The sequence below is a fragment of the Merops nubicus genome, unplaced genomic scaffold (genome assembly GCF_000691845.1).
Source record: "Merops nubicus isolate BGI_N331 unplaced genomic scaffold, ASM69184v1 scaffold36500, whole genome shotgun sequence".
NCBI classification, from domain to species: Eukaryota; Metazoa; Chordata; class Aves; order Coraciiformes; family Meropidae; genus Merops; species Merops nubicus.
The window spans coordinates 57,194-68,199 of NW_008585527.1; the positions used below are offsets into that span (position 1 = coordinate 57,194).

General features: G+C 44.9%; 1 protein-coding gene across 1 annotated transcript in view; it reads left to right on the forward strand.

Annotated features, from left to right (window-relative positions):
• The first annotated feature begins 1,172 nt into the window (after positions 1-1,172).
• SLC15A2 (solute carrier family 15 (oligopeptide transporter), member 2) overlaps positions 1,173-11,006 on the forward strand; it is a 38,699-nt gene continuing 28,865 nt past the window's right edge. Inside the window, exons 1-5 of the mRNA XM_008947727.1 lie at positions 1,173-1,311; positions 4,550-4,637; positions 5,260-5,401; positions 7,229-7,321; positions 8,407-8,506. Of these exons, the coding sequence (XP_008945975.1) occupies positions 1,180-1,311; positions 4,550-4,637; positions 5,260-5,401; positions 7,229-7,321; positions 8,407-8,506 (555 nt within the window). The 5' untranslated portion in view covers positions 1,173-1,179. The remainder of the gene's footprint in view (positions 1,312-4,549; positions 4,638-5,259; positions 5,402-7,228; positions 7,322-8,406; positions 8,507-11,006) is intronic.

Below are 11,006 nucleotides of genomic sequence, written 5' to 3' on the forward strand. Positions count from 1 at the left end.
CAAATTAAGGATCTGTGGTGTGAGCAAACGCCTCTTTCCTGGTTTGTCATCTGCAAACCTGGTTCCTGTGATACCCAAGCACTAGCAGCAACTCAGTACTGCAGCTGGGGATGAGTTTATGGAGACTGCTTCTACCAGCTGTGGATTCTGGGTGTAGTCTCTACTTTTGCTTATAAGAGGAGGGAGAAATATTTGGGAAAATTCTTTGAACATTTGTCTTTTAAAGAAGCCAAATGTAAGGGGAAGAAAAGACCTGCACTGCACCGAGAATACTGCAGAGCCACAACCATTGAGGATGGTTTATGGGAAGGATGTGTATTTTGCTCTGTAATTGAAACTGGTACTGGAAGAATACTGATGAAGAGCTTCTCTGTTCCTGTGGGATGGGTATAGAAGGAGAGGCAACAGGGTACCTGCAGGGAGATGAGCCCACCTCGCTGCAGGGACAATCTGGGGGCTCCCAGCACTGAGTAGGATTCATTTGCCATGTAAGGAGCCCCAGTGTAGCCTTTTGGATAATAGGAAGTAGAGATGAGGCCTGGGGCTGCTCCTGGGTGCTGGCTGTGCCCTCCAGATTGAACTTTCCCATAGGAAAAGGCAAGGTCATTCCAGGGAATCAGTGCAGGAATGAACCCTGGGTCACTTCAATCCTGGGATAGCAAAGAAATGATTTAACACAGTGCAGGCGTCCGTGACATCCAGTGTCTGCGGGCTTGGCGTGATGAGCATTTTAGTAGTTATGAGTTGGGATGAATGTGTGGCTTTTCAGTGGAATGAGGTCCCTGCAGAATAAACCTTTCATTGCAGCACTGGGAGGGAGACGTGCGCTCCGCTCTTACATCTGCAGGCTGTAGGGGTATCTGGGACCTGGGATTTTTATTCAGCTCACATCTGTTCAGCATACAGCACTGGGCTGGGCTGGTGCACGTACGACAGCTGGGGGCATGCCAAGCAAACAGAAGTTCTGTGCCACAAAGTGCTGACAGCCCCAACCTGGGAATGATTTAGGCTGTGTTCCCTGACTCTCCTTGAACTCTGGAGTTGTCTTTCCTGGTTGCATCTCCCTCCCCTTTCTGCCCTGGCTGCACAAATGTGCTCAATTAGGGTTAACTCAAACTGAATCAAACTTCATGCCTGAGGTTGGAAATCTTCCCAGTCAACTCACCACAGCCACATAGCATGGTGGGGAACAAGGCGAGAGGGGAGATGAACACTTTTCAGAGAAACGAATCCAAGGAAACTTTGTTCACTTTTATTTCTGCAGGAGATGATCCCCCCAAAGGAGATTTCCCTGTTCAGAAAAAATCCCCGGTGAGTGTTACAGCCCGTTTCCTTTTCTTTGCTTTCTGCTCAGCTTGCTCTAAACATTGCAAGATCTCTCTGTTCTTTCCTCTGTTGTGCTGTGGCTAGAGACAAACACCCTTTCTTGCAGAGGGTTGAAATAAGCATTAACAACTCAAGGCAAAAATCCCTCCACTAACCTGATTAAGCTAAGAAAGTGTAGCTTAAAGGGAAAAAATGAACTGCCTGAATGTTTGGGGAAAAGGGTAAGGGTTTTGATTGCTGCCTTCTTCCTGAGCATTGCTTTCCTTTTGGGAAAGGATTTTCATCTCTGAAGTGGAGGGGGATATCATGCGTGGGAGGGAGGCAGGTGACCTGTGCATTGAAACCCACCAGGGAAGAATCCCCAGATGCTGCAAAGCAGAAGGAAGGAGTAGAGGACAGGCCTCTGATGTATGTTACAGAGCCCAGCTGCAGTGCCAGAGCCTCAGGTTTAAAGCTCTGGCTCCAACTGAAAGCCAGATCCAGGTGAATATTTTGCTGCCTTGCAGCTTTGCTGTTTTGTGCAGGTTTTCAGGCTAATTCTGGTTGGGTGCTTGACCCCTAAAAACTGTATGCTGTACTGACTTGAGGGGGAACAGGGCTTGTATTGTACCTGCTTTGACTTGCAGGACAATATGGTAATACCTACCTAATATGGTAATACCTAAAGCTTGCAGTCATGTCATTAGCAATCCAGTTATGAACTGGCAATTTTAAGAACATTAACTGTTGGATATCCAGAGCTTCTGGGAAATATTTCTCTCTGTCCCGTTTTGCAGCTAGTTAGCAAGAAAGAGAGTGAAAACAAACATTTCCTGTAGCTGGCAATTTAGATGGCGTTTCTTTTTTTCAAAAGACACAAACTATCAAGTTGGGCAGTATCTTTAAGAGCTCCATAATCCTGCAGATCCCAGGCTTACAGCGGTAGCTAAGCACAGCAGACTATCTGTGTGCTCATGAATCCAGACTTAGCCTCTTTGCTTTTGCTGGGGCTCTTTGTTGACCAAGATCTTCCTCTGCAAAAGCGAGCAAACTGCATCTGGCTCTCCCCATGGATGAAAGCTGCCCACTTTTGGATGTGCAGGCAGGCCACAGGCAGGTCAGTGCTACGTCGGAGAGAATACATGAGGGTTTCTGTTTGTGCTGATGCCATCTCATGACATACAAGCCAGATGGAAGTACCCCTGCTTGTAAGTGGTTGCTCCGTGTTTGTAAACACTTACTCAGGGCCCTGGCTCAGGCACTTGGGGAGGTTTAGCTGGGAAGTCCCAGCCTCCTGCTCTCCCTTCGCTGCTTGCTCCTGCTCATCTGTAGGAGGTGCCCATCCCAGACCAGGAGTGTCTGAAATGGGTGCCTACCAGGTTTTCTGTCACTGCAGGTTGCAGTGTGGCCTGTGACACCTTAAACCACTGCAGCTAAACCCTGCAGGGCTTGTGCTTTGGGTCTGAAGGGGAGAGTTCAAGCAGCTGGGTTCTGACGCCGTGGCCATACGGGTTTGAACAGTCATGCTCTGCAGCTCCATCAAATGTTATTAAATCTCATGAGTACTGATAGTGAGGTCTGTGAAAGAGAGGAAGGAGTATATCCCTCTTATATGATTTTACTTCCAAGTTCAGAAAAAGCCTCCAAGCACCCACAAGAAATGTAATTTGCCTCTTAATGGCTTTTCTGCTTTATTATGAAAAACTTGTTGGAGAAAGGTATTCTGCCTATGCATATGTCTGCGTGTTTGTGCATTTACAGCTTATATATGCCACCATTTTTAGGCTAGTCTAAAAGCAGGAAGCCCCAGTGCAGTTTCCAGCAGAGCCCACTCTGTCTTACAAGCCATATGCTGAGCATGATGGTTTCAGAGTAAATAATGAATTAAATGGAAAATTACATATTTACTTTAGCAAAGCAAGGGGCAAGGGTTTCTTAATAAAAAGGCAGCTCATAAATAGTGAGAGAAGAATATATATAAAAAAAGAAGAAAAATATTTTTCTTTAGGGATGCTGGATTAATTAATAGAGGTTTTCTTTTTTTTTTTTTTTTTTTTTGAGGACAGTCAGTCTCTTCTCTTTTGTTGCTCTTGTATAATGTTGAGCAAGACAACATCATTAAGCTAGACTCTTCTAAATTTGATGCCATTGCTTTGGCAATCCAAATAAGCTCAGGTCTCTTGGTGGTGAAATAAACCTGAATAAACACATCTATTTTGGTATCTGTATTTGCATTTGGGACTCTGGGAAGAAATGCAGGAATTCATTATTTCCAACACGTGGCCCAGAAAAATGCATGTGAAGAGTTCATCTCACTTCACTGGCCCGTCCTGTGTCTATTTCAAACCATAGCCATAAATGCAGCTGTTAATCTCCCTGCCTCCCCGTCCCTCCCCAGCGCACGGCCAGCCCCTCTCTCCACTGGCTGGCAGAGGCTGGGCAGTGCAGGGAAAACCTGCTTTCCCTCTCACGAGGCAGTGGGGGAAGCTGCTGAGCAGCTGGAGGCTGCTTAGCTCGGACCGCAGTGGGGTAGCAAGAGGGACGGAGGCCCACACAAGGTCTTGCCAAGACTCATCTGTTTAAATGCCTCGTGTTTTACTTGGAAACTGCTGCTTTTAGCTGGAGTAAAGTCAGATTCAGTGAACGAGTGGCCACGCTCAGACAGATTTGACAGTGCCATCACTGGTTTGATTAGTTTTGATTAATAAATTGAATTATCCGTAGCTATGCCAGCGTTCTTGGGCTATGAAATGGATGCCATGCTGTGCCTGAGGGAGTGCAGGGCACAGGGCTGACGCTCTGCTTCAGTGAATGTGGTGCAGAGATTGAGGGCAATTGTCACACGGGAGGAAGCAGCTTCACATGGAAGCAGACAGCAGCTCCCTGGGGTCTGCCAGCTGCTGATGCATGGTCTGGTAGTAGGGGAGAGGGAAATTTTGTGGCAGGGCAGTACATTTATGTGAAGTGCAGGAGAGAAGGCATCTGAATGCAGTTTTGCACCTCGGCCGATTTTTGCACGAATCCCCATGTTGACCAGTGTGATTCACTGGGGAGCCTTAACCAAAGCAAGATAGGCGTGGGGTTCCTTCCTTCCTTTGAGTCCAACCCACAGGCCAGTCAAGCAGCAGTGGGTGCCTGGTTTTTGGACTGGACTGCTCTTCACTGCCCAGACATTATGGGGATACGTAGCCCTATAGGGTGAAGGCTTTCACAGAACTGATACATTCTTGTTTGTCTCCTGCAGAAACTCTGTGGCTCCAACTACCCACTGAGCATTGCCTTCATTGTGGTGAATGAGTTCTGTGAGCGTTTCTCCTACTATGGCATGAGAGGTATGTGGCCTGTGTCTGGGAAGCAACTTACCCGTCCGTAGGTTTCTATCCGTGCTGGCCTGGTGTTCTAGGGCTGTGATATGTGTGTTCTCAACTGTCTTTCAAAGTAAATTGGTATTTTGGGATGCAGGTATGAATAGTGTACCCTAACACTGATGTATACCTGCTCTGAGCAGAAGCTGGGACTAGAGAGTTCTAAACATACCTTCCAGTCTACATTTTTATATGATTCTCTGTATCAGACCTGTTTTTCCAGTGTGTGAAACTATTTCCTTCATAGTTGTGTGCAATTAGCACGTTTGGGAATTGAATCGTGCAGGCACCTAATTTGCAGATAGAAAACGTGCATAAACAGAACTGCAGGTTACAGTAAGATAAGCTAGCAAATCTGTTTTCCAGCTAAATGTAAATGTTTCTAAGCAAAGAACGCCTGATATTTATATATCTCATTTTAGCTTTTCCTGTGTCAGACATTGAGGAACAGGTCTGAAAGCACAGGTCTTCCCACAACAGAGCTCAGAGCTGCTCATAGACAAATCAGTGGGTTTTTTTCTGCCATGATCCTGCTTACCTGCAGAGATACTTATTAATTATCTGATGTGATTTGTTTGTTTCCTTTTAGCTGTCCTGACACTGTATTTTTTAAGCTTCTTCCACTGGGATGAGAACCTCTCCACTGCTGTGTACCATGCCTTCTCTGCGCTGTGTTATTTCACACCTGTCATTGGAGCCATTATGGCAGACTCCTGGCTGGGCAAATACAAGTAAGTGAAGACATCTCTCTAATTCAGGCAGCACACATCTGCACCAGGCAGCCAGAGCAAGGACGGTGCTGCGTGTGCTCCCAGTTTTGAGCTAGCTCGGAGTGCAGCAAAGACACACTTGCGAAGGTCAGCTCCTCTCTTTTAATGGCTGAGCAGCTGCTCTGTTTGCTCAGGCTGTTCTGTGCTGCTCTTTCACCCAAAGGCCAACAGGGAACAAAGTTAGAACAAATTAAATGTCACAGGTACACTTTACCTCCACTGTCCTTCCCTACCCACCTTGAGGAAGCTTGCCAAGGTCTGCTTCTGAGAAGGAATCGAAGGTGGTGAGGAGGCAGTGTTGTCCTCCAGATCCTGCAGTTTCACATGAAATGTCACTGACTGTACTATACTTAAGTATGCTCCCACAGCAGAGGAAAGGTGTGAGCACACACATGGTTATGCCAGAGAAACCTGGGTTCACTCAGATCATCTCCTTTGGCACACAGCCAGGTAAACTCTCTCTGCGTGAGTTAGGCACTCTTTCCTTCTAGTGATAGCTGTAGGGCCATCATCTGCCTTAGAGTGGTGGCCAGCAGCTAGATTTAGGACTTTCTTTGCTTGGCACTGTTTGTTCATTTTCTGAGGAGTCTTGGCTGTCAGAATAATGAACTGCAACCTAACCCTTCTATTTAGGACTAAGCACATCTGGCAGAAGATTCTCCACAGGAAAATACCAGCTGCCATATGCCCTTCCAGCAGAAGGTTTTTAAGGACATATCAGTGTTCTTTTTTCTTTGTGCTCAATTTTAGCCATTCTCTTGTCCCTTTGAATGGAGAAAAAAAAAAAAGCCCCAACAGCCTAATAGTGGGGATTTCACGACTTTGTTATTTAAGGTCACCTAACAATGTTCAATGGTATTTGAGGATATCTGTCTTGCAGCATAATGTTGTGAGAAGGTAAATTCTTATGCAGACTTCTGTGCTTTAGGCAGGAGAGTTTCCCTAGAGTAATCCCTATGACTTAATGGGTGATGGCTTTGCTGTAATAGCTGGATTTTGGCCGACACCAAGGACAGGAAAACATATTAGAGGGGCTTTTAGGAATGGTCTGATGTGACACCTAATTAGGTGTTGCAGCCAGGGTTTGGATGTGACAAGGACCACTTCCATACTCCTAGTGGCGTCTTCCAGTGCCTCTGTCCTAGCAAGACCTTCCATTCCCTCCGTGTGTATCTAGTCTGTACATAAATGCATAGATGTCTCTTAATCTTGAAGGTGATGAAGGAATAGAATATATTCAAGAACCTGATCCTCCTAGTCAGATTTCTTCTTCTCCCTCACCAAGATATGGGAAGCAAATAGATGCGCTGAGTCCTTCAGATGTACTTGGGACCTAAAACCACACTCCTAATTTGGATGAGTTAGTCAGGTGGGTTGACTGTAGGCAACAGCCCCTTACAGATGCCTTCCAGTTGAGGGATTCACTTGGGCACATGCTACAAAATGACAGTTACTGGTAATCTGGAAACAGAGCTGGACCTGAACAGTACTCTTCTATTTGCAGCCTTCCATGCGTGACAAGACTGGAATATTTTTAGTTTATTCTGCTCAGCAACCTCTGCAAAGCAAGCAGGAATTGCTATCCCTGCTTAATCTGAACCCATTTGTCTATCTCTTTCTTCCAGTGCACTTGGTGTTGACACAAAAGAGTTGTAGCTGCCTGCTGCACCAGGCACTTCCCTGAGTGTCTGCCAAGTGGAGCTGCTGTATCAGGAAGCATGGGCATACTCCATTTTGGATCGTACTTCACCCAGCACTTTCAGTCACTGCTGTTTGCTTTCCTCACAGGACGATCATCTACCTCTCCATTGTGTATGTGATTGGCCACCTGATAAAGTCAGTCGGTGCCATTCCATCCCTGGGCAACCAGGCAGTTCATGTGTAAGTAGCTGCTGAAGCCACAGCTCTGTAGTAGGTTGCAGTGCTAGTTGGTTTACCCAGTACTGTCATTTGTTTCACCTGCATCCTGGCAGCAGTTTGGGGGCTGTGCATGGGTTGCTTTTATCAGGGAAGGGTTTGGGATGTCTGAGTAAGAACAGAAGGGCAGATCTAGAGTGAATGCACCAGGAGCTGGAAACCACCACAGAGACTTTAAGCCCTTTGAGATAGGGACTATTGATCACCCCTCTCTGCTATACCATGCTACCAGAGTTTGGCCTCCTTTATTGAGCTACCTGCACCAGACTCTTTCCTCCTTTGTTTCCTCAACAGCATAGCTCCCAGCTCAGCAAGGTTTCCCTGTGTGCCTGAGAACACAAAACCAGAGATATGTTTTCTGATGTGACAGAGGAAAGGTCTGTCTCTTCCATAGCATACAACCCTTCTTGCCCTCTAGATTCTGAACTGATAGACCTGTCAGAATAGTTCCCCAGCTGGTATCTCTGAAACCACCAAGCTGGTTTTGCCTAGGTGGTCACAGCTCTAAAAATATGCACATATAGGCAGGAGCACATCTCGTCTACAGAACAATTTCTTTTTGTCCCAGACCTGGTCAGTCCTGACACTCCTGTTCCCTACTGATGTAATCTGTCCGGCCAGCAATGGTATTTTGAGGAGCACTGGGAGGTAGAAAGCACCCTAAAATGTGTCTAATTCAAACGGTTTGTCTGCACTTACCCAGGCTGGAAAGCTACAGAAAAAGGCTGCTCTTTCTTTCCCTCTCCTCCCTGACTGATCTCTTCAATCTTTTGTTCTCATATTAGTGAAAAGTAATCCCAGGGATCTTTGATCTCTAGTACATCCATTGGGCTGCAGAACAGCAAGGAGCTGACAAAAGCAGTTTGGTTAATTGGTACTGAATGCAGAAATGAGGATAATTAATTGGGTTATTGCACTTATCTGGCTCTTCATCACTACATGTGTGCAAAAGCAATGATACCAGAGGAATCATGGTTATGTGACTCTAAAATGCTCTCATAAGCACTGGAAAGCTTCTGCAATGGTGATATTTTTGTTCTTGCTTGAAGGATCCTGTCTATGGTTGGTCTGTTTTTGATCGCCGTTGGAACGGGAGGTATCAAGCCCTGTGTCTCTGCATTTGGTGGGGACCAGTTTGAAGAGGAACATGTAAGATTTCTTTTCTTTCCTAAAATCTGCAGTGTCTGCTTACTTTAGAAGGATGTTTATGTGATCAAATCCTGCTGTAGTAGAGTAAGAGCCAGTTCACTAGGAAAAGATAGAGTACGATGTGGAGTAGGATGGTTTGCATAAAACTTGAGAGAATCTGGATGTTTCAGGGAAGGCAAATGGCAGCAGAACAGGACTGATATTGAGAAAGATAGGTCATAATTGCATCAAATAATCTAAATATGAATTGGACATGAGAGTAGTTGGAAAATCCTCTATCATGTATAGTGGAACTGTAGCCATTTCTGAACTAGCTTAACAGAGGTGATTATAATACACTGCAATGGAGTACAGCAGATGAAAGAGAAAATTGTGTCACCAGTCTATGCTTCCTTGGGAATTTCCCCTCAAATCGGTCATATATAGTGTCAGATGTTGTTCAGAAAGACTTGGAGGAAATTCCAGTCTTTTGGAAGTTGTGCTGGTACCAAATCTACCCAGAATTTTTTTCTAGATACTCCAGAATGGAAAGTTTTGAGGAGTTGGGAAAATATTTCTTTTTAGCTCTGTTTGTGTTCCACATCCTGTGAATTGTAGTCCAGTTTCTTCACGTCCTCCTTCTCTATCATGAGTGCCTAGCCCCTCATCTATGCTAATCTCAAACTCCCATTGTGCAGCATAGTGGCTCAACCAGGGATAAGGCAGAGCTTAAAGAAGAGAAACAGGTCAGGAAGTGCTAATCCTCAGGCATAATACGTAATTTTCAAATTGACCTGAGATTAAACACTTAGATTTTTGTTGACCTAGCACACAAATAAAAATGTCAGCTTTCCCAATGGCAGTTATTCGAATCGGCGACTTCTGTGCATAGCATAAGTCCTCAAATACATAGAAGGCCATTGCTACAGGAAAGGAAATGAGTGTTGGGGTCTGTGATGAGTAGGCTTAAATTCAAGGAGGATTATGTAGGGCTAACAATAGGAAAAAATTTCCAGAAATAGGTCTAGAGAATTACTCTAAAATATTAGGAACTTTGGGAGATGGAAATTCCCATCATTGAAGGCACTGAAGAAGGACTTTAGACTAATTGTCTGTCAGGAAAGGCACCGGTATAATTGGACAAGGGCTGGGAGCCCCATGGAGCAGTTTGCTGTTTGACTTTTGCAATGCTCCAGCATGTAGTCAGCATTTAATGAATGAATAATATAGACTAGGGTGTTTATTTTAAAATTTTGGGAAGACTTGTGCTTTCTGCAAATGAACTGCGTGATGCGGAAGCGGTAAAGCTTATGGTTGCTAAGGAGTAACAAACCACAGGATGTTTCGTGGTCACTTGCTGAAAGCAGATCCTTCTGCAGGCATGTCCATCCTGTGCCGTCAGTTGGACCCGGTGCTTTAGAGGGTGCTGCAGAAGAGGGAGCAGGAATCATCAGGTGGCCACCAGCCTGCCCAGCTGGCAGTACAGCACATGTGCTCTGGGAATACGCTGCCTGCGTGCCAGCGCGTGGGCATCCCAGCTCGCAGTGCCAGTATTGTCCCAAAAGGATTCTAACAGGTGTTACAGCAGCGTTTTCAGAAGTGCTACTTCTATGAATATTAATGATTAATAATGTTTATCCAGCATCTTTCAATTACCACCTAATTACAGTATGATAATATGTACCACTTATCTTCAGAGTGCTTTATAGACTTCAGCTAATGAATCTCAGCCCCTCAGCCAGGCACATACATACATATTATTATCCCAGACCTACAACCGCAGCTGAGTTACAGAGGAAAACCTGAATTGCCCGTTCCCATCCTCCAGCATTCACTCCTCTCCAACAAATTGTTCAGTGCTAAGGCTCAAACATTCACCTGTGTGTTGCCTTCAAGAAAAACTAATTTAGAGAAAGGAAACTGAAGAAAGCCTTCTGATAAGGACAATGTGTTCTGCTTTCTTTATTCTTTTGGGGCTAGAAAGTTTTTTCCTTTACCATTTTGAAATGACTTTGTCTTTCAGAAGAAAAAAATGGTTTTATGCTATGTGATAGGTAATCTAACTCTTCAAAATTGGAATGAGCAGTTTTGATTTTGTAAGGAATGTAAGGTTTGGGGCCAACCAGAGTATTTCTTGCCTCTGGAATGGTGTTTGAGAAGAATTAAAATGTTTTTCATCTTCCACTTCAGGTGGGATGAAATAAGTTTTTGAAGATTCCCAGTGAAATGCAGCATTTGATTCTCCCTTGGTTTTCAGGATACCAATAAACTTCAGCTGAGCTCTTAAGTGCACGGGTTTAGTTGTTCCATTTGGAAACTAGGGATGTGGTAGATCTTTATATAAAATGAATAAATAAATTGCCCCTGCTATTCCCATGTAGAGACAAATTTATATTTAGAGGTAAATGCCCACAGTTGGTCTGGTTTTCTTTTAAGTGCCTTATGCATGTAATAGGCTTGGATCTGCCACTTTGAGAACAGTACTACTACAGTGATGGAGACCGCTTCACAAGGAGGTCAG